At 39.5% G+C, this 24,794-nt stretch overlaps 1 protein-coding gene across 1 annotated transcript; it reads left to right on the top strand.

Moving 5' to 3' along the window:
• The first annotated feature begins 2,139 nt into the window (after positions 1-2,139).
• Positions 2,140-2,875, top strand: LOC138899240 (uncharacterized). Its single transcript, XM_070185382.1, has 2 exons — positions 2,140-2,572; positions 2,745-2,875. Exons 1-2 carry the CDS (start codon positions 2,140-2,142, stop codon positions 2,873-2,875), a joined length of 564 nt encoding a protein of 187 aa, XP_070041483.1.
• Positions 2,876-24,794: the final 21,919 nt, after the last annotated feature.

Raw genomic sequence — 24,794 nt, 5'->3', positions numbered from 1 at the left:
TTCTGAGCGGAGTGAAGAATCATACGCTGAAGAGATTAGAGCGTTAGGTGCATGCTGGGAGATGATCATTTATTTTCTCATGTCCCTAATCATGAATCTAGCCATTTCGATTCTCCTTTCTGCTCTCAAGGCATGGATATTCATGCCATTTGCTGCTCTGACACTGGGAATGTGCTTCTCAATATATAATATTTTGCCCGAGAGAGACTTTGATTTTTTTTCTATTTAAGTGGAATCTACAATAGTAAATTTTATTCTAGCATTATGCACAAATTATCATTACTAAAATAATTTAAGCAAAAATAATACCTCACCCTAGCAGTGCTTTCAAATGGAAAAAGATGCACAAAATATGCACATGACTCATTTCTTAACTTCTTTAAGGACTAAAATCTCATTTTACTTTATTGTTGTGAAAAAAACTCATCATGTAACATTAATCTCTCTTGCATGCACATAAATTCTCTCAATATAATATACGTAATAAGATCACAATTTTCTATGTTGTGAGATAGGAAATATCAAAATATGTAATTTTAAATCTTTTCTCCTTCATTTTGCATGTCATACTTAAAAAGGTTACAATCTTGGAGGTGATTCATATTATATTGAGTGAGATTAATGTTGGAAATAAGGTTACAAAGTGGATTTCCATTACTTATAACTCCATGGTGCTATGGGGAAGTACTAGCACGAAAGCAGTAAACATGGCAGCATCTCACAACTTCCGTTATGGTTGGAGATGGTTATTTGCCTGTAGCATATTTTTTGGCTTTTCCACTTCTTGTATTGTCTTTCTTTCTTAGTTAGACCTCGTGGTTTCTTATTAAGAAAGGGTATGAATGAGGAAATATCTACCCTTAAGATGATGAGGAAATGTGGAGCAGAAGATGAGCTGCAGCTGTTGGCAGGCATGATGGAAAATGAATGCAAGAGGAAAAGGAAGAAATTATCACACTCGCACCTTTTACTGCTTAACATAGTGGCTCAAAATTTCCAGCTAGTGTTGGGCTTAGACTCAATACTATTCTTTGGACCATTACTTCTGCAATCAGCTAGATACACCTATCATGCCTCATTTGTCGCTCCGCTCATTGCCGGAGTTGTTCAGGCTGGAGTTGCTGGACTCACTTATCCGAGTAACAACTTCTTCGGCCGACGGAGGACTCTAGTCTCGGCATGTTTAGTCATGATTTTAGCAGATGTACTTCTTCATTTCTTTCTTATTTAGCTTTTCTTGTATATATCAATTTTTATTAACGGAAATATATCATATGTAACTTGACATTAGTTTTCTCAGATTTTTCCAGATTTTCTCGCTGGGTCTCTTCCGTTAGGTAGAAGACCATCTCTTTCAACTGAGCCAAAAGAGTGCCTGCGTTGGCATGGAATTTTCGATACCCCTCATAGGCTACTATTCAATGTTCTCGGGGCCTTCTGAGCGGAGTGAAGAATCATACGCTGAAGAGATTAGAGCGTTAGGTGCATGCTGGGTGATGATCATTTATTTTCTCATGTCCCTAATCATGAATCCAGCCGTTTTGATGCTCCTTTATGCTCTCAAGGCTTTGATATTCATGCCATTTGCTGCTCTGACACTGGGAATGTACTTTTTAATTTTTAAATGTTTGCCCGAGAGAGACTTAGATTATCATTTCTATTTAATTGGAATCTACTATAGTAAGTTTTATAATAGCATTATGCACATATAATAATTACTAAACTAATTTACGCAAAAATAATACCTCACCCTAGCAGTTTTTTCAAATGGAAAAAGATGCACAAAATATGCACATGACTTATTTGTTAACTTCTTTAATGACAAAAATCTCATATTTACTTTATTGTTGTGAAACAAACTCATCAAGTAACATTTATCTCTCTAGCATGCACATAAATTCTCTCAATATAATATTGGTAATAAGATCATAATTTTCTATGTTGTGAGATAGGAAATATCAGAATATATAGTTTTAAATCTTTTGTGCTTCATATTGCATGTCATACTTAAACAAAATCTTGCATGTGATTCATATTATATTGAGTGAGATTAATACTGGAAATAAGGTGCCAAAGTGGATTTCCCTTACTTATAACTCCATGGTGCTATGGGGATATACTAGCACGAAAGCAGTAAACATGGCAGCATCTCACAACTTCCGTTATGGTTGGAGATGGTTATTTGCCGGTAACAGGTTTTTGGCTTTGCCACTTCTTGTATTGTCTTTCTTTCTTAGTGAGACCTCGTGGTTTCTTATTAAGAAAGGGTGTATGGATGAAGAAATATCTTCCCTTAAGATGAGGAGGAAATGTGGAGCAGAAGCAGAGCTGCAGCTGTTAGCAGGCATGGTGAAAAATGAAGCCAAGAGGAAAAGGAAGAAATTATCACACTCGCCCCTTTTACTGCTTAACATAGTGGCTCAAATTTTCCAGCAAGTGTTGGGCTTAGACTCAATACTATTCTTTGGACCATTACTTCTGCAATCAACTAGATACACCTATAATGCCTCATTTGTCGCTCCACTCATTGTCGGAGTTGTTCAAGTTGGAGTTGCTGGATTCACTTATCCGAGTAACAGCTTCTTTGGCCGACAGAAGATACTAGTCTCGGCATATTTAGTCATGTTTTTAGCACATGTACTTCTTCATTTCTTTCTTATTTAGGTTTTCTTTGTATATATCAATTTTTATTAACGGAAATATAGCACATGAAACCTGATATTAGTTTTCTCAAATTTTTCCAGGTTTCCTTGTTGGGTCTCTTCCGTTTGGTAGAAGACCATATCTTTCAACTGAGCCAAAAGAGTGCCTATGTTCTCATGGAATTTTCCATACCCCTCATAGGCTGCTATTCAATGTTCTTGGGGCCTTCTGAGTGGACTGAAGAATCATACACTGAAGAGATTACATCGTTAGGCGCATGTTGGGAGACGATCATATATTTGCTCATGTCCCTAATCATGAATCAAGTCGTTTTACTGCTCCTTTGTGCTCTCAAGGCTTGGATATTCATGCCATTTGTTGCTCTGACACTCGGAATGTGCTTCTCAATTTATAATTTTTTGCCCTAGAGAGACTTTGATTTTCTTTTCAATTTAAGTGGAATCTACTATAGTAAATTTTATATTATCATTACTAAAAATATTTACGCAAAAATAATACCTCACCCTAGTAGTGCTTTCAAATGGAAAAAGATGTGCAAAATATGCACATGACTCATTTCTTAACTTCTTTAAGGACTAAAATCTCATATTTACTTTATTGTTGTTAAAACAACTCATCAAGTAATATTAATCTCTCTAGTATGCACATAAATTATCTCAATATAATATTCGTAATAAGATCAGAATTTTCTATGTTGTGAGATAGGAAATATCAGAATATATAATTTTAAATCTTTTGTACTTCATATTTGTCACGACCCAAACTAACTCCTGTCGTGATGGCGCCTATCGTGGAACTAGGTAAGCTGACTCATTTCCAAAACAAACCGATATTTTTATTTCAAAGATAATTTCAATGTTATTTAACATTAAAAACCTTCATAAAGGTGTTCCAATCAAAATAAAAGTGCGGAAGGAAAAGCCCGACATCGGGGTGTCACTAGTCATGAGCATCTACTACAATCTGTGTGACAATATCAAGGCTAACTCAGCATGAAAAATAGCTAAATACAACTAGAGGAAGATAAGAGGGAGAAGAGCAGGGGCTGCGATCGCCAAACAACTACCTTGCTATCTCCAAGAAAATCTGCAACCAGAACAATCAATAACCGCTACCATGTCCAGCTACACCTGAATCTGCAAACAAGGTGCAGGGAGTAACGTAAGTACGCCAACTCAGTAAGTAACAACAATAAATAAAGACTGAGCAGTAGTGACGAGCAATAAAGCATACAACATTCATATCAGGAAAACTCAGTAAAATACCACATGCTTTTAAAATCAGATTTGAAGCAAAACATCTCGTTTAAACCCAGTTCCAGTAAAAATTATTTGAAGATATTTTTCAACAGTTTTCAAACAGAGGAAAAATGTGAAGGTGGGCAAAATGGTGAAATCATAAACAGTCCCTCGGGCAAAACATCACTCATATACAGCCCCTCGGACAAACCTCACAGTCACTCGTGCCACTCGGGCATACCTCACAATTACTCTTACCACTCGGGCATACCTCACAATCACTCTTGCCACTTGGGCATACCTCACAATTACTCATGCCTCCCAGTCACTCAGCACTCGGCACTCGGCACTCAGCACTCGCATTCAGTAGGTACCTGCGCTCACTGGGGGTGTGTACAGACTCCGGAGGGGCTCCTTCAGCCCAAGTGCTATAATCTGCACGGACAACTCACGTGCTATAATAATAAAGTATGCTGCAGGCGGGCAGCCCCAATCCACACTCAACCTCACAAATCAGGCCCTCGGCCTCACTCAGTCATAAACCTCTCAAGCCACTCGGGCATTTCAATAAAATAGGGCATTTGACCCAAAATATTTATATGCATCAAAATAGAGTCATAAAACTGACTTATGCATTAAACAAGTATAAACATGACTGAGTAAGGATTTTCAATCGAAAACAGTGAGAGGATGGTAAGAAAAAGCCCCTAAGGGTCCAAACAGCACTGGCGCAAGGCCCAAACATGGCATTCTGCCCAATTTACAGAACTCTTTCTAAAACATATAAATATCATATAGTTTCAGCAAAATATGCAACTTTACAGTTGCTACAGGACGGACCAAGTCACAATCCCCAACAGTGCACGCCCACACACCCGTCACCTAGAATGTACATCACTAAAAATAGTAGAATGATACAAAATTCGGGATTTCGTACCCTCAGGACTAGATTTACAATCGTTACTTAACTCAAACCGGTCAAATCTCTACCCCGCAATGCTCTTGCCTCTGGACTCGGCCTCCAAATGCTCTGAATCTATTCACAATCAGTACAATACCATCAATATGCGCTAATGGAATTAATTCCAGAAGAAAGCTACAAAATTAGACCAAAACCCGAAATTGACTCAAACCGGCCCCGGTATCAAATTTTCCACTGCCGACCGAAATCGCCAAATTTCCAATTTCGCCAATTCAAGCCTAATTCTACCACGGACCTCCCAATCACATTTTGGACGCACTCCTAAGTCTAAAATCACCTAACAGAGTTAACGGAACCATCAGAATTCAAATCCGAGATCGTTTACACAAAGGTCAACATCCGATTGACTTTTCCAACTTAAGTTTCTACTTAAAAGACTAAGTGTCTCAATTCACTCTGAAACCACTCCGGTCCCGAACCAACTAGCCCGATATAACATAATATAGCTGAATAACACAAAAAGAAGTAGAAATGGGGAAAACGGGGATATAACTCTCGAAACAACCGGCCGGGTCGTTACATCCTCCCCCTCTTAAACATCTGTTCGTCCTCGAACGGATCTAGAAACATACCTAGAGTCTAGAATAGGCATGGATATCTGCTCCGCATCTCCTGCTCGGTCTCCCGGGTGGCCTCCTCCACAGGCTGACCTCTCCATTGCACCTTCACTGAAGCTATATCCTTTGAAATCAACCTTCGAACTTGCCGATCCAAAATAGCCACCGGCTCTACATCATAAGTCATATCACCCTCCAATAGAACCGTGCTGAAATCCAAAATATGGGACGGATCTCCAATATACTTCCGGAGCATGGAAACATGAAACACTAGATGCACACTCGACAAGCTGGGTGGAAAGGCAAGCTTATAAGCCACCTCCCATATCCTCTAAAGTACCTAAAAAGGCCCAATGAATCGGGGGATCAAGTTGCCCCTCTTTCCAAACCTCATAACACCCTTCATGGGAGATACCTTCAGCAAAACCTTCTCCCCATCCATAAAAGACACATCACGGACCTTCCTATCCGTGTAGCTCTTCTGCCTAGACTGTGACGTGTGAAGCCGCTCCTGAATCAATTTCACCTTATCTAATGTGTCCTGGACCAAGTCTGTACCTAAGAGCCTAGCCTCACCCGGCTCAAACCATCCAATCGGAGATCTACACCTCCTCCCATATAAAGCCTCATACGGAGCCATCTAAATACTCGACTGATAACTATTGTTATATACAAACTCCGCAAGTGGCAGAACCTGGTCCCATGAACCCCCAAAGTCAATGACACAAGCATGCAACATGTCCTCCAATATCTGAATAGTGCGCTCGGACTGCCCGTCTGTCTGAGGGTGAAAAGTTGTTCTCAACTCAACCTGAGTACCCAACTCTCGCTGCACGTCCCTCCAAAACTGCGATGTGAATTGAGTACCCCTATCTGAAATGATGGAAACTGGGACACCATGCAGGCAAACGATCTCTCGGATGTAAATCTCAGCCAACTGCTCTGAAGAGTAAGTAGTACTAACTGGAATGAAGTGCGCGGACTAGGTCAGCCGATCCACAATAACCCAAATAGCATCGAACTTCCTCAAAGTCCGTGGGAGCCCAACTACAAAGTCCATGGTGATCCGCTCCCACTTCCACTCTGGGATCTCTAATCTCTGAAGCAAGCCACCCGGTCTCTGATGCTCATACTTAACCTGCTGACAGTTGAGGCACCGAGCCACAAACCTGACTATATCCTTCTTCATCCGCCTCCACCAATAGTGCTGCCTCAAATCCTGGTACATCTTCGTGGCACCCGGATGGATAGAATACCGCGAGCTGTGGGCCTCCTCAAGAATCAACTCTCGAAGCCCATCTATATTAGGCACACATATTCGGCCCTTCATTCTCAGCACGTCGTCATCACCAATAGTCACATCCCTAGCATCACCTCTCTGAACCCTGTCCTGAAGAACGAGCAAGTGGGGGTCATCATACTGACGCTCCCTGATACGGTCATAAAGAGAAGACCTGGAGACCACATAAGCCAGTACCCGACTAGGCTTCGAAATATCCAATCTGACAAGCTGGCCCGCTAAGGCCTAAACATCCAATGCCAAAGGTCTCTCTGCTGCTGGAAGATATACTAAACTCCCCAAACTCTCTGCCCGGCGACTCAAAGCATCGGCCACCACATTGCCCTTCCCCGGATGGTACAAAATAGTGATATCATAGTCCTTAAGAAGCTCCAACCATCTCCGCTGATGCAAATTAAGGTCCTTCTGCTTTAACAAATACTGTAGACTTCGGTGATCAGTATAGATCTCACAATAAACCCCATACAAATAATGACGCCAAATCTTCAAGGCGTGAACAATGGCTGCTAACTCAAGATCATGGAAAGTATAGTTCTTCTCATGGGTCTTCAACTGGAGCGAGGCATAGGCAATCACCCTACCCTCCTGCATCAAAACACAACCAATGCCTATCCTCGAGGCATCACAATACACGGTGTAAAAACCTAAAGCTGATGGAAGAACTAACACTAGAGATGTGGTCAAAGCAGTCTTGAGCTTCTGAAAGCTCTCCTCACATTCATCCGACCTCCTGAATGGAGCACCCTTTTGGGTCAATTTGGTCAAGGGCGATGCAATAGATGAAAATCCCTCCACAAAGCGACGGTAGTAACCCGCCAAACCAAGAAAGCTCCTAATCTTCGTGGATGAGGATGGTCTGGGCCAACTCTGCACCGCCTCTATCTTCTTTGAATCCACCTGAATACCCTCACTGGACACCATATGCCCCAAGAATGCTACTGAACTGAGCCAAAACTCACATTTGGAGAACTTTGCATAAAGTTTCTCCTCCCTCAATCTCTGTAATACAATCCTCAAATGCTGAGCGTGCTCCTCCTAGCTACGAGAGTACACCAGGATGTCATCAATGAATACAACAATGAATGAGTCCAAATAGGGCTGGAATACATTGTTCATTAAATGCATGAACGTTGCTGGGGCATTGGTCGGCCCAAAAGACATCACAAAGAACTCATAATGGCCATATCGGGTCCTGAAAGTGTCTTAAGAATATTTGAATCCCGAATCTTCAGCTGGTGATAACCGGACCTCAAATCAATCTTGGAGAACACCCTCGCTCCCTGAAGTTGGTAGAATAAATCATCAATACGAGCCAAAGGATACTTGTTCTTGACTGTGACCTTGTTCAACTGCCTGTAATCAATACACATTCTCATGGATTTATCCTTCTTCTTCACAAATAGAACCGGTGCACCCCAAGGTGACATACTAGGTCAAATAAACCCCTTATCAAGGAGTTCCTAAAGTTGTTCTTTCAATTCCTTCAACTCCGCCGGTGCCATACGATACGGTGGAATAAAAATGGGCTGAGTGCCCGGCACCATATCAATACCAAAGTCAACATCCCTGTCAGGCGGCATGCCCGGCAGGTCTACAGGAAACACATCCGGAAAATCACGTACCACCGGAATAGAATCAATGACAAGAGTCTCTGCACTAACATCCCTCACAAAAGACAAATAAGATAGGCAACCTTTATCAACCATGCGCTGAGCCTTCAAATATGAAATCACCCTACTTGGTACATAATCTACAGAACCGCTCCACTCAACCCTCGAAATTCCCGGCATAGCCAACATCACCATCTTAGTGTGACAATCTAGAACAGCATGACATGGATATAACCAATCCATACACAATATCACATCAAAGTCGACCATATTGAGCAGCAAAAGGTCCACTTGGGTCTCCAGACCCCCAATAGTCACCACATATGACCGATATACATGGTCCACAATAATAGTATCACCCACAGGAGTAGATACATGAACAGAAGAAACTAGAAACTCATGGGGCATATCTAGAAAATGGGCGAAATACGAGGAAACATATGAATACGTGGAACCAGGGTTAAATAATACTAAGGCATCTCTGTGACAAACTGAGACAATACTTGTAATCACAGCATCTGAAGCAATAGCATCTGGTCTAGTAGGGAGGGCATAGAAACGGGCCTAACCACCCCCTGATCTGCCTCCCCCTCTAGGGCGACCCCTAGCTGACTGACCTCCACCCCGAGCTGACTGGGCGAGTGTTGAGGTAACTGGTGCTGTAGTCGGAAGATGACTCCTCTGCTGAGATAGACCTCCATGACGACGAGGACACTTCATCCACATATGCCCAAGCTCCCCACACTCAAACCAACTCCCTAGTACTGCGACGGAAACTGAAGGGAACCCCTAGTACCGGGATAACTGGTAGAAGAACCTGGCATGGAAGAGCCCTTAACAGGTGGAGCACGGGACGAACTCTGAACTGGAAGGGCACTAAGTGATGAGTGGCCCTGATGAGAACTATGAGAACAATGGCCAGATGATGCACCACGGTAAAATGGCCGAGCTGACTGAGCCTGTCTTAAATGACAACCTCTATCGTGCTGGAACTGACCCCTAAAAGGAGCACCGCTGAATCCACCCCTGACCACGAGGCCTCTTGGCCTCCCGCTCAACCCTCTCCTGACCGCGAACCATCTCAATCTGCCGAGCAATGTCGACAACCTCATCAAAGGTAGCACCCGAAACCCGCTCCCTGGTCATGAGCAACTGTAGCTGATAAGTGAGGCCATCAATAAACCTCATGATCCTCTCTCTGTCCATGGGAACCAACCAGATAGCATGACGGGCCAACTCAGAGAATCGCATCTCATACTGTGTCACAGACATATCACTCAGGCGAAGCCGCTCAAACTGTCTGCGCAGCTCCTCTCTGCTGGATTGAGGCATGAACTTCTCCAAAAAGACCACGGAGAACTACTGCCAAGTAAGGGGTTCTGCGCCATCAGGCCTACGCCTCTCGTAAGTCTCCTACCATCTGAGTGCAGCCCCAGAAAACTGAAAGTTAGTGAATGAGACCCCACAAGTCTCCAAAATACCAGCAGGACGAAGTATCCTCTAACACCTGTCCAAAGAGTCATGAGCATCCTCTCTCTCTGTGCCATTGAAAGGTAGTGGCTGGAGTCTCTCAAACCTCTCCAACCTACGCTGATCATCCTCAGGCATAGCAGGAACCACATAATCCTGAGCAATTACAATCGGATGGGCTGGTAGTGCCTCTGGTGTCTGAAGTCCCTGAACAACCTGCTCGGGTGTGCGAGCAACGGGAGTCTGAGTGCCTCTCCTGGCCTGAGAAGTGGCTGCGGCCGTCGAAATACAGACGGCCTGGGCAATGCCGGTACACGCTGTCAGAATCTGAGCTAGGGCCTCCTGAAGGCCTGGAATCACAATAGGCATAGGCGGTGCCTGAGCTGGTGCATCAAAAACAGGAACCTAGTCCTGATCTGGGAAAATCGGTGGATCTGCAGGTACTACCCCAGCTGTTGTACGAGCTGCACCTCTGCCCCTACCACGGCCTCTACCGCGGCCTCGGCCTCTCGCGGCCCTGGCTAGTGATACTGGTGGCTGGCCCTCCTGACCGGTAGCATGAGTCCTCACCATCTGTGAGAGAATGAAACAATAGATGTTTAGTTACTAGAATTAACAGATTCACATGACAAGAATTCAAAAATGTGGAGTTTACTAAAGGTTCTGCAGCCTCCTGAAGATAAGTACAGACGACTCTGTACCGATCCGCAAGACTCTACTAAACCCGCTCATGACTCGTGAGACCTATGTAACCTAGGCTCTGATACCAATCTGACACGACCCAAACTAACCCTTGTCGTGATGGCGCCTATCGTGGAACTAGGAAAGCTGACTCATTTCCAAAACAAACCGATATTTTCATTTCAAAGATAATTTCAATGTTATTTAATATTAAAAACCTTCATAAAGGTGTTCCAATCAAAATAAAAGTGCGGAAGGATAAACCCGACATCGGGGTGTCACTAGTCATGAGAATCTACTACAATCTGTGTAACAATATCAAGGCTAACTCAGCCTGGAAAATAGCTAATACAACTAGAGGAAGATAAGAGGGAGAAGAGCAGGGGCTGCGATCGCCAAACAGCTACCTTGCTATCTCCAAGAAAATCTGCAACCAGAACAATCAATAACTGCTACCGTGTCCAGCTACACCGGAATCTGCACACAAGGTGCAGGGAGTAACGTGAGTACGTCAACTCAGTAAGTAACAACAATAAATAAAGATTGAGCAGTAGTGCAAGCAATAAAGCATACAACATTCATATCAGGAAAACTCAATAAAATACCACATGCTTTTAAAATCAGGATTTGAATCAAAACATCTCGTTTAAACCCAGTTCCAGTAAAAATCATTTGAAGAAATTTTTCAACAGTTTTCAAACAGAGAAAAAATGCGAAGGTGAGCAAAATGGTGAAATCATAAACAGCCCCTCGAGCAAAACATCACTCATATACAGCCCCTCGGGCAAACATCACAGTCACTCGTGCCACTCAGGCATAACTCAATATCACTCTTGCCACTCGGGCATACCTCACAATCACTCTTGCCACTCGGGCATACCTCACAATCACTCGTGCCTCCCAGTCACTCAGCACTCGGCACTCGCATTCAGTAGGTACCTGCGCTCACTGGGGGTGTGTACAGACTCCGGAGGGGCTCCTTCAGCCCAAGTGCTATAATCTGCATGGACAACTCACGTGCTGCACGAACAAGTCACGTGCTATAATAATAAAGTATGCTACAGGCTGGCAGCCCCGATCCACACTCAACCTCACAAATCAGGCCCTCGGCCTCACTCAGTCATAAACCTCTCAAGCCACTCGGGCATTTCAGTGAAACAGGGCATTCGGCCCAAAACATTTATATGCATCAAAATAAAGTCATAAAACTGATTTATGCTTTAAACAAGTATAAACATGACTGAGTATGGATTTTCAATCGAAAACAATGAGAGGATGGTAAGAAAAAGCCCCTAAGGGTCCAAACAGCACTGGCGCAAGGCCCAAACATGGCATTCTACCCAATTTACAGAACTCTTTCTAAAACATATAAATATCATATAGTTTCAGCAAAATATGCAACTTTACAGTTGCTACGGGACGGACCAAGTCACAATCCCCAACAGTGCACGCCCACACACCCATCACCTAGCATGTGCGTCACTAAAAATAGTAGAATGATACAAAATTCGGGGTTTCGTACCCTCAGGACTAGATTTACAATCGTTACTTACCTCAAACCGGTCAAATCTCTACCCCGCAATGCTCTTGCCTCTGGACTCAGCCTCCAAATGCTCCGAATCTATTCACAATCAGTACAATACCATCAATATGCACTAATGAAATGAATTCCACAAGAAAAGCTACAAAATTAGACCAAAACCCGAAATTGGCTCAAACCCGGCCCCCGGTATCAAATTTTCCACTGTCGACCGAAATCGTCAAATTTCCAATTTCGCCAATTCAAGCCTAATTCTATCACGGACCTCCAAATCACATTTCGGACGCACTCCTAAGTCCAAAATCACCTAACGGAGCTAACAGAACCATCAGAATTTAAATCCGAGATCGTTTACATATAGGTCAACATCCGATTGACTTTTTCAACTTAAGTTTCTACTTAAGAGACTAAGTATCTCAATTCACTCTGAAACTACTCTGGTCCCGAACCAACTCGCCCAATATAAAAAAATATAGCTGAATAAAATAAAAAGAAGTAGAAATAGGGAAAACGGGAGTATAACTCTCGAAACAACTGGTCGGGTCGTTATAATATTGCATGTCATATATAATTTTAAATCATTTGTACTTCATATTGCATATAATGGAAATGTAGCATATGTAACTTGATATTAGTTTTCTCCGATTTTTTCAGATTTTCTTGCTGGGTTTCTTCAGTTTGGTAGAAGACCATATCTTTCAAATGAGCCAAAAAAGTGCCTATGTTGGCATGGAATTTTTCATACCCCTCATAGGCTGCTATTCAATGTTCTCGGGGCCTTCTGAGTGGACTGAAGAATCATACGCTAAAGAGATTAGAGCATTAGTCGCATGCTGGGAGACGAGCATATATTTTCTCATGTCCCTAATCATGAATCCAGCCGTTTTGATGCTCCTTTCTGCTCTCAAGGCTTGGATATTCATGCCATTTGCTGCTCTGACATTAGGAATTTGCTTCTCAATTTATAAATTTTTGCCCGAGAGAGACTTTGATTTTCTTTTCTATTTAATTGGAATCTACTATACTAAATTTTATACTAGCATTATGCACAAATTATCATTACTAAAATAATTTACGCAAAAATAAAAACTCACCCTAGCAGTGCTTTCAAATGGAAAAAGATGCACAAAATATGCACATGACTCATTTCTTAACTTCTTTAAGGACTACAATCTCATATTTACTTTATTGTTGTGAAATAAACTCATCAAGTAACATTAATCTCTCTTGCATGCACATAAATTCTCTCAATATAATATTCATAGTAACATCAGAATTTTCTATGTTGTGAGATAGAAAATATCATAATATATAATTTTAAATCTTTTGTGCTTCATATTGCATGTCATACTTTAAAAAGTTACAATCTTGCAGGTGATTCATATTATATTGAGTGATATTAATGTTGGAAATACGGTTACAAAGTGGATTTCTCTTACTTATAACTCCATGGCACTATGGGAAAGTAATAGCACAAAAGCAGTAAACATGGTAGCATCTCACAACTTCCGTTATGGTTGGAGATGGTCATTTGCTTGTAGCAGGATTTTGGCTTTTCCACTTCTTGTATTGTCTTTCTTTCGTAGTGATACCCCATGGTTTCTTTTTAAGAAAGGGCGTATGGATGAGGAAATAGCTACCCTTAAGATGATGAGGAAATGTGGAGCAGAAAAAGAGCTGCAGCTGTTGGCAGGCATGATGGAAAATGAATGAAAAAGTAAAAGGAAGAGATTATCACACTCACACCTTTTACTGCTTAACGTAGTGGCTCAAATTTTCCAGCAAGTGTTGGGCTTAGACTCAATACTATTCTTTGTACCATTACTTCTGCAATCAGCTAGATACACCTATAATGCCTCATTTGTCGCTCCGCTCATTGCCGGAGTTGTTCGGGTTGGAGTTGCTGGACTCACTTATCCGAGTAACAACTTCTTCGGCCGATAGAAAACTCTAGTCTCGGCATGTTTAGTCATGATTTTAGCACATCTACTTCTTCATCTCTTTATTATTTAGGATTTCTTTGTATATATATCAATTTTGATAAACGGAAATATAGCGTATGTAATTTGATATTAGTTTTCTCAGATTTTTCCAAGCTTCCTTGCTGGGTCTCTTCCGTTTGGTAGAAGACCATATCTTTCAAATGAGCCAACAGAGTGCCTATGTTGGCATGCAATTTTCCATACCCCTCATAGGCTACTATTCAATGTTCTCGGGACCTTCTGAGTGGACTGAAAAATCATACGCTGAAGAGATTAGAGCGTTAGGTGCATGCTGGGAGATGAGCATATATTTGCTCATGTCCCTAATCATGAATCCAGTCGTTTTGCTGCTCCTTTATGCTCTCAAGGCTTGGATATTCATGCCATTTGTTGCTCTGACAATGGGAATGTACTTCTCAATTTATAAATATTTGCCCAAGAGAGACTTTGATTTTATTTTCTATTTAATTTGAATCTACTATACTAAATTTTATACTAGCATTATGCACATATTACCATTACTAAAATAATTTATGCAAAATAATACCTCACCCTAGCAGTGCTTTCAAATTGAAAAAGATGCACAAAATATGCACGACTCATTTCTTAATTTTTTAAGGACTAAAATCTCTTATTTACTTTATTGTTATGAAAAAAACTCATCAAGTAACATTAATCTCTCTTGCATGCACATAAATTCTCTCAATATAATATTCGTAATAAGATCAAAATTTTCTATGTCGTGAGAAAGAAAATATAAGAATATATAATTTTAAATCTTTTGTGCTTCATATTGCATGTCATACTTAAAAAAGTTATAATCTTGTAGGTGAATCATATTATAATGAGTGAGATTAATGTTGGAAATATGGTGACAAAGTGGATTTCCCTTACTTATAACTCCATGGTGCTATGGGGCAGTACTAGTACGAAAGCAGTAAACATGGCAGCATCTCACAACTTCCGTTATGGTTGGAGATTGTCATTTGCCTCTAGCAGGTTTTTGGCTTTTCTACTTTTTGTATTGTCTTTCTTTCTTAGTGAGACCTCGTGGTTTGTTATTAAGAAAGGGCATATGGATGAGGAAATAGATACCCTTAAGATGATGAGGAAATGTGGAGCAGAAGAAGAGCTGCAGCTGCTGGCAGGCATGATAGAAAATGATGGCAAGAGGAAAAGAAAGAAATTATCACACTCGCCCCTTTTACTGCTTAACATAGTAGCTCAAATTTTCCAACAAGTGTTGGCTTAGATTCAAAACTATTCTTTGAACCATTACTTATGCAAACAGCTAGATATACCTATAATGCCTCATTTATCGCTTCGCTCATTGTCGGAGTTGTTCGGGCTGGAGTTGCTGGACTCACTTATCCGAGTAACAACTTTTTCGGCCGACGGAAGACTCTAGTCTCGGCATGTTTAGTCATGATTTTAGCACATGTATTTCTTCATTTCTATGTTATTTAGGATTTCTTTGTATATATCAATTTTTATATACGAAAATATAGCATATGTAACTTGATATTAGTTTTCTCCGATTTTTCCAAGTTTCCTTGCTTGATCTCTTCCGTTTGGTAGAAGACCATATCTTTCAATTTAGCCAAAAGAGTGCCTATGTTGGCATGAAATTTTCCTTCCCCCTCATAGGTTGCTATTCAATGTTCTCGGGGCCTTCTGAGTGAACTGAAGAATCATACGCTGAAGAGATTAGAGCGTTAGGCGTATGCTGGGAGACGCTCATATATTTGCTCATGTCCCTAATCATTAATCCAGCCATTTTGCTGCTCCTTTGTGCTCTCAAGGCTTGGATATTCGTGCCATTTGCTGCTCTGATACTGAGAATGTGCTTCTCATTTTATAATATTTTGCCCGAGAGAGACTTTGGTTTTCTTTTCTATTTAATTGGAATCTACTATAGTAAATTTTATACTAGCATTATGCACAAATTACCATTACTAAAATAATTTACGCAAAAATAACACCTCACCCTAGCAGTGCTTTCAAATGGAAAAAGATGCACAAAATATGCACATGACTCATTTCTTAACTTCTTTAAGGACTAAAATCTGATATTTACTTTATTGTTGTGAAAAAAACTCATCAAGTAACATTAATCTCTCTTGCATGCACATAAATTCTCTCAATATAATATTCGTAATAAGATCAAAATTTTCTATGTCGTGAGATAGGAAATATCAGAATATATAATTTTAAATCTTTTGTGCTTCATATTGCATGTCATACTTAAAAAAGTTACAATCTTGCAGGTGATTCATATTATATTGAGCGAGATTAATATTGGAAATACGGTGACAAAGTGGATTTCCCTTACTTATAACTCCATGGTGCTATGGGGAAGTACTAGCATGAAAGCAGTAAACGTGGCAGCATCTCACAACTCATGTTATGGTTAGATATGGTCATTTGCCTGTAGCAGGTTTTTGGCTTTTCCTCTTCTTGTATTGTCTTTCTTTCTTAGTGATACATCTTTGTTTCTTATTAAGAAAGGGTGTATGGATGAGGAAATAGTTACCCTTAAGATGATGAGGAAATGTGGAGTAGAAGAAGAGCTGCAGCCGTTGGTAGGCATGATGGAAAATGAATGCAAGAGGAAAAGGAAGAAATTATCACACTCGCACCTTTTACTGCTTAACATTGTGGCTCAAATTTTTCAGCAAGTGTTGGGCTTAGACTCAAAATTATTCTTTGAACCATTACTTCTGCAATCAGCTAGATATACCTATAATGCCTCATTTGTCGCTCCGCTTATTGCCGAAGTGGTTCGGGCTGGAGTTGCTGGACTCACTTATCCGAGTAACAACTTCTTCGGCCGATGCAAGACTCTAGTCTCGGCATGTTTAGTCATGATTTTAGCACATATATTTCTTCATTTCTATCTTATTTAGGATTTCTTTGTATATATCAATTTTTATTTACGGAAATATAGCATATGTAACTTTATATTAGTTTTCTCAGATTTTTCCAAGGTTCCTTGCTGGTTCTTCCGTTTGGTAGAAAACCATATCTTTCAAATGAGACAAAAGAGTGCCTATGTTGGCATGGATTTTTCCATACCCCTCATAGGCTACTATTCAATGTTCTCGGGGCCTTCTGAGTGGACTGAAGAATCATACGCTGAAGATATTAGAGCGTTAGGCGCATGTTGGGAGAAGAACATATATTTGCTCATGTCCCTAATCATGAATCCAACCATTTTGCTGCTCCTTTCTGCTCTCAAGACTTGGATATTCATGCCATTTGTTGCTCTGACACTGGGAATGTGCTTCTCAATTTATAAATTTTTGCCCGAGAGACTTTGATTTTCTTTTCTATTTAATTGGAATCTACTATACTAAATTTATACTAGCATTATGCACATATTATCATTACTAAAATAATTTATGCAAAAATAATACCTCACCTTAGCAGTGCTTTCAAATGGAAAAAGACGCACAAAATATGCACGACTCATTTCTTAATTCCTTTAAGGACTAAAATCTCATATTTACTTTATTGTTGTGAAAAGAACTAATCAAGTAACATTGATCTCTCTTGCATGTACATAAATTCTCTCAATATAATATTCGTAATAAGATAATAATTTTCTATGTTGTGAGATAGGAAATATCAGAATATATAATTTTAAATCTTTTGTGCATCATATTGCATGTCATACTTAAAAAAGTTACAATCTTGTAGGCGATAAATATTATATTGAGTGAGATTAATGTTGGAAATACGGCGACAAAGTGGATTTCCCTTACTTATAACTCCATGGTGCTATGGGCAAGTACTAGCATAAAAGCAGTAAACATGGCAGCATCTCACAACTTCCGTTTTGGTTGGAGATGGTCATTTGCCTGTAGCAGGTTTTTGGCTTTTTCACTTTTGTATTGTCTTTCTTTATTAGTGAGACCTCGTGGTTTCTTATTAAGAAAGGGTGTATGGATGAGGAAATAGCTACGCTTAAGATGATGAGGAAATGTGGAGCAGAAGAAGAGCTGCAGCTGTTGGCAGGCATGATGGAAAATGAATGCAAGAGAAAAAGGAAGAAATTATCACACTCGCACCTTTTACTGCTTAACATAGTGGCTCAAATTTTCCAACAAGTGTTGGGCTTAGAATCAATACTATTCTTTGGACCATTACTTCTGCAATCAGCTAGATACACCTATAATGCCTCATTTGCCGCTCCGCTCATTACCGGAGTTGTTCGTGCCGGAGTTGCTGGACTCACTTATCCGAGTAACAACTTCTTCGGACGACGGAAGACTCTAGTCTCGGCATGTTTAGTCATGATTTTAGCACATGTACTTCTTTATTTCTTTCTTATTTAGGTTTTCTTTGTATATATCTATATTTATTAACAGAAATATAGCATATGTAACTTGATATTAGTTTTCTCAAATTTTTCCAAGTTTCCATGCTGCCTCTTCCGTTTGGTAGAAGACCATATCTTTCAAATGAAACAAAAGAGTGCCTATGTTGGCATGGAATTTTCCATACCCTTCATAGGCTGTTATTCAATGTTCTCGGGGCTTTCTGAGTGGACTGAAGAATCATACATTGAAGAGATTAGAGCGTTAGGAGCATGCTGGGAGACGAGCATATATTTGCTCATGTCCCTAATCATGAATCCAGCTGTTTTGCTGCTCCTTTCTGTTCTCAAGGCTTGGATATTCATGCCATTTGTTGCTCTGACACTAGGAATGTGCTTCTCAATTTATAATATTTTTCCCGAGAGAGTCTTTTATTTTTATTTTTTATTTAATTGGAATCTACTATATTAAATTTTATACTAGCATTATGCACAAATTATCATTACTAAAATAATTTACGCAAAAATAATACATCACCCTAGCAGTACTTTCAAATGGAAAATGATGCACAAAATATGCACATGACTCATTTCTTAACTTCTTTAAGGACTAAAATCTCATATTTACTTTATTGATATGAAAATAACTCATCAAGTAACATTAATCTCTCTTGCATGTACATAATATTTCTCAAAAAAATATTCGTAATAAGATCAGAATTTTCTATGTTGTGAGATAGGAAATATCAGAATATATAATTTTTAATCTTTTGTGCTTCATATTGCATGTCATACTTAAAAAAGTTACAATCTTGCAAGTGATTCTTATTATATTGAGTGAGATTAATGTTGGACATATGGTGACAAAGTGGATTTCCCTTACTTATAACTCCATGGTGCTATGGGGAAGTACTAGCACGAAAGCAGTAAACATGGCAGCATTTCACAACTTTTGTTATGGTTGGAGATGGTCATTTGCCTGTAGTAGGTTTTTGGCTTTGCCACTTCTTGTATTATTATTTTTTCTTAGTGAGACCCCGTAGTTTCTTATTAAGAAAGGGTGTATGGATGAGGAAATAGCTTCCCTTAAGATGTTGAGGAAATGTGGAGAAAAAGCAAAAGCTGCAGCTGTTGACAGGCATGATGGAAAATGAAGGAAAGAGGAAAATGAAGAAATTATCGCACTCGCCCCTTTTACTGCTTAACATAGTGGCTCAAATTTTCCAGCAAGTGTTAGGCTTATACTCAATACTATTCTTTAGACCATATACTTCTTCAATTAGCTAGATACACCTATAATGCCTCATTTGTCGCTCCATTCATTATCGGAGTTGTTCGAGCTGGAGTTGCAGGACTCACTTATCCGAGTTATAGCTTCTTCGTCCGACCAAGGAATCTAGTCTTGGCATGTTTAGGCATGATTTTAGCACATGTACTTCTTCTTTCTTTCTTATTTAGGTTTTCTTTATATATATCAATTTTTATTAACTGAAATATAGCATATGTAACTTGATATCAGTTTTCTCAAATTTTTCCAGGTTTCCTTGCTGTGTATCTTCCGTTTGGTAGAAGACCATATCTTTCAACTTAGCCAAAAGAGTGCCTATGTTGGCATGGAATTTTCCTTCCCCCTCATAGGTTGCTATTCAATGTTCTCGGGGCCTTCTGAGTGGACTGAAGAATTATCCGTTGAATAGATTAGAGCGTTAGGCGCATGCTGGGAGACGAGCATATCTTTTCTCATGTCCCTAATCATGAATCCAGTCATTTTGCTGCTTCATTGTGCTCTCAAGGCTTGGATATTCATGCCATTTGCTGCTCTGACACTGGAAATGTGCTCCTTAATTTATAAATTTTTGCCCGAGAGAGACTTAGATTGTCATATCTATTTAATTGGAATCTACTATACTAAATTTTATACTAGCATTATGCACATATTATCATTATTAAAATAATTTAACAAAAAATAATACCTCACCCTAGCAATGCTTTCAAATGGGAAAAAGATGCACAAAATATGCACACGACACATTTGTTAACTTCTTTAAAGACTAAAATCTCATATTTACTTTATTGTTGTGAAAAAAACTCATCAAGTAACATTAATCTCTCTAGCATGCCCATAAATTCTCTCAATATAATATTTGTAATAAGATCATAAATTTCTATGTTGTGAGATAGGAAATATCAGAATATATAGTTTTAAATCTTTTGTGCTTCATATTGCATGTCACACTTAAATAAGTTACAATCTTGTAGGTGATTCATATTATATTGAGTGAGATTAATGTTGTAAATAAGGTGCCAAAGAGGATTTCTCTTACTTATAACTCCATGGTGGTATGGGGAAGTACTAGCACGAAAGCAGTAAACATGGCAGCTCCGAAATCTGCACAAGAAGTGCAGAGTGTAGTATCAGTACAACCGACCCCATGTACTGTAAGTGTCGAGCCTAACCTCGATGAAATAGTGATGAGGCTAAGACAGGTCATTTACATTAACTTGTTCGCAATAATAGTAATAACAGCAATAATAGATATAAATTATGTAACTCATTTTAATAGTTGAAGCCAACTCAGCAGTCGTAACGAATTATTATTTTATTAAATTTCCGTGGCAGCGTGCAACCCGCTCCCACAATATATTCATACTCACTTATGTTGCGGCGTGCAGTCCACTCCTCCAATATATTCATTTTAATCAATTCTGTTGCGGCGTGCAACCCGATCCCCCAATATAGACTTTTAAATAAGTTTGTTGTGGCGTGCAACCCAATCCCCTAATATAAACTTTTAAATAAGTCTGTTATGGCTTGCAACCTGATTCCCCAATATTTTAACAACTCATAAATATAACAAAGATTACTCCAATAAATACCACGTTAAATGAGAAATAATTAAGCATCGAGGCATACAATAATTAAAATTCATTTATGAAACAAACAATGACACGTAGCAATTAATTGTGGAACTCAGGGAGAAAATAGGCAGTTTAATATTTAATATGCTAAATGTCAAGTAGCAATTAAGATACATAAATCAAATAAGCATATAACAATTATTGCAGGAATTCAAAAATTAATATATAACACGGAATGTAAGAGAAACCATTATTATAACAATTAAGCCGTGTATTAAAATAATTTATGATATTTAATAATTATGCAAACAATTAATTTGACAAAGTATAGGGACTCGTCACCTTGCCTATACATCGTTACACATGAAATTCACATAGCAAACAATTCAAGGGTTCTATTCCCTCAAGTCAAGGTTAACCATGACACTTACCTCGCTTTGCAACCAAATTTCAAGAATCCAATAAACCTTTGCCTCGTGAAATCGTGTCTGAAATCCTCAAATTTAGTCATAAACAATTCAATATACTCAATACAAATCGTAGGAATTAATTCCATATGAATTTATAAATTTTCCGGATAAAAATCCTAAATTCATTTTAATATTCGACAGTGGGACCCACGTCTCAAATCTAGGAAAAACTCATAAAATTCGAACACTCGTTCCGATACGAGTTCAACCATACAAAAATTATCGAATTCCGACATCGGATTGGCTTTCAAATCTTCATTTTATGTTTTTGAAAAATTTTATAAAAATCTGATTTTTCTTTCATAAATTCACGGATTCATGATGTAAATGAGCATGGAATCATGAAATATAATCAATATAGGATAAGGAACACTTACCCCAATGTTTTCCCGTAAATATCTCCCAAAACTCGTCTTACCCGAGCTCAAAATCGAAAATGGTGGAAAATGGGTCGAAATCCCATTTCCAGAACTTAAGTTCTATTTCCCAGGTTTTTACTCTTCGCGAATACGGTCAGTGCCTAGCATTCGTGAAGCACAAATTTGTGTTGTCAAACATTTCCCTTCACGAACGCGAGGGATACCTTGCGAGCGCGATGCTTGCCTGGCTTGCCCTTCGCGAACGCGAGATGCCCTCCAGTTTCTTTTTCGCGAACGCGACACCCCTCTCGCAAACGCGAGGAAGGAAACCAGAAGCAGATTTCTCCAGTTTTCTCAAGTCCAAAAATGATCCGTTAACCACCCGAAATCAACCAGAGACCCCCAGGACCCCAACCAAATTTTTTAGCAAGTCCTGAAATATGATACGGACTTACTCGAGGTTTTAAATCATGTCAAAAAAACATCAAAATCACAATTTACACCTCGATTCAAACTTTTGAGTTTTAAACTTTTCAATTTACAAAGCTCGTGTTGAAACATGTTAAATGAATCCGGAATGATTTCAAATTTGGCACACAAGTCATAAATGACGTAACGAAGCTATTCAAAATTTCGGAATCTCAATCAGAGTCCAATATCCATAAAGTCAACCCCGTGGTCAAACTTTTAGAAACCTTTAGACTTTAGATTTCTAGTTTCCGTTAAATAGTGATAATTTGAGTTAGGGACCTCCGAATTCGATTCCGGGCATACGCTCAAGTCCCAAATTATGATACGTACCTATTGTAACTGTTAAAATACTGATACGGATCCGTTTGTTAAAAAAGTTGACTGAAGTCAACTTAGTTGAGTTTTAAAGCTTTATTTTATATTTTAATCTATTTTTCACATAAAAACTTTTCAAAAAATTATTCGGACTGCGCACGCAAGTCGAGGAATGATAAATAGTGCTTTTTGAGATCTTAGAATACAGAAATAATTTGTCACGCCCCAACCTCGGGGAGCGCGACCAGCGCTCAACCGAGTGAACCCGGTCGAGCAAGCCTAGTAAACCTTTCCTACCCGACTCATTCATGATCCAAAAAGGGAATGCGTCACCATTTGTAAAACAGGGGAGAGATCAGTTATATAAATATATATAAACATTTCTAGTTCATTTTTCATTATATACATTATGTCGTAGTTAAGTTCCCAAAATACAACTCGATCCAACGACACCCCAATATACGTGCATGACCCACATAAACGTCTACGGAGCCTCTAAGGGTACAAAAGAGCAACATGACAATACCGGCAACAGGCCCCGGCTATACCTCAAAATATGAAAAATTATACAAAGAAGGACTACATGACCCCAGGAAGAAATGGGGCTCACCAAGGCTGTTGTGATGAGTGTGAGGGAGAACACCACTATCTGCGATCAGCGCTATCTGCGATAGAACCACCTACATCTATTAAAAGATGTAGCGCCCCCGGCAAAAGGAATGTTAGTACTGTCGAATAGTACTAGTATGTAAGGCAAACACCAATCTCAGTAGAATGAACAGTGAAACAAAGAGAAGGCAGTCACAATAATCAATAAGTACTTCATGAAAATACAAGAAAACACCAAATAAGGATCACACAATTCCCAATTCAATCTTTTCATCTTTTTAGGTTAATAATCTTTAGTGCCAAAGCCACAACTCATAATGCCACCGTATTTTTACACGGAGTCCGGTCTCGGCCCGACCGGCTAAGCCATCCCAAGTGAGACATATCCATATCCACAATGTAAATCAATAGTTCCAACACAAATTCCACCATGTATACGGCATGGCATCCGATCTCGGCCCGATTGGCTAAGCCATCTCACTTGAGACATAACCTCTTCCAATTGTTCACTCAATTTACATCTCTTTCCCATATTTCATTACATGGCACAAACAACCTCATTTATTAAATAGTTCTTGGCACTTGGGCACATTTTACAATTCAAGTCTTTCCCTTTTTATTCAATCAAATAACGTCATCATTCGTGTCGATAAGTACCATCATATAAGGCATTTCACTTGTAAGGGAAGGAGCTTGGAAAATCATAATCACGTTCTCAAATAGCATGATGACATGGTAAACATCTAACACAATTAGGGAACATGAATCTTCCAACCCAACACACTAAGGCAAACAATTCTAGTATGATCAAGTCGGAACTTACACCAAATATTCGAACACCAGGAGTTCGATTCTAGGAAGAAGAGAGTTAGCCATACATACCTCAATTGCGCTTCTTTAGACTCTACAATTTTTCTGAACCCTTAGCAACCTCAATCTATTTAAGCAATATACAAATTGAACCCAAAATTAGGAAAACATTCATGGTTCTGGTAAATATACCCCTTCCTAATCATCTTTGTAGCCTTAAGGTAAGAAATAAACCTACCTTTTGGCATAACATTATTCCCCTCCCATTCAACAGTTGGCTCGTTAGGAAACTCAAGCCTTATAATTCTGGCTCGGCAATCGAGTTTGGCAAAACATGAATAAAGCCAATCCATTCCCATTATTATGTCAAAATAAATCATCCCTAGTTCAATAAGATCGGCCATGGTATCCCGGCCACGCACCGTGACAACACAATCCCTATAAACCCATGCGGCCATAATAGACTCGCCAACCGGAAAAGATACAGAGAATGGCTCATGAAGCTGTTCCGGTTCTATCCCGAAGCTCATAGCAATATAAGGAGTAACATAGGACAAAG

Source organism: Nicotiana tomentosiformis, chromosome 9 (assembly GCF_000390325.3).
Source record: "Nicotiana tomentosiformis chromosome 9, ASM39032v3, whole genome shotgun sequence".
Lineage (NCBI taxonomy): Eukaryota > Viridiplantae > Streptophyta > Magnoliopsida > Solanales > Solanaceae > Nicotiana > Nicotiana tomentosiformis.
This window is presented reverse-complemented; position numbering and strand designations above follow the sequence as displayed.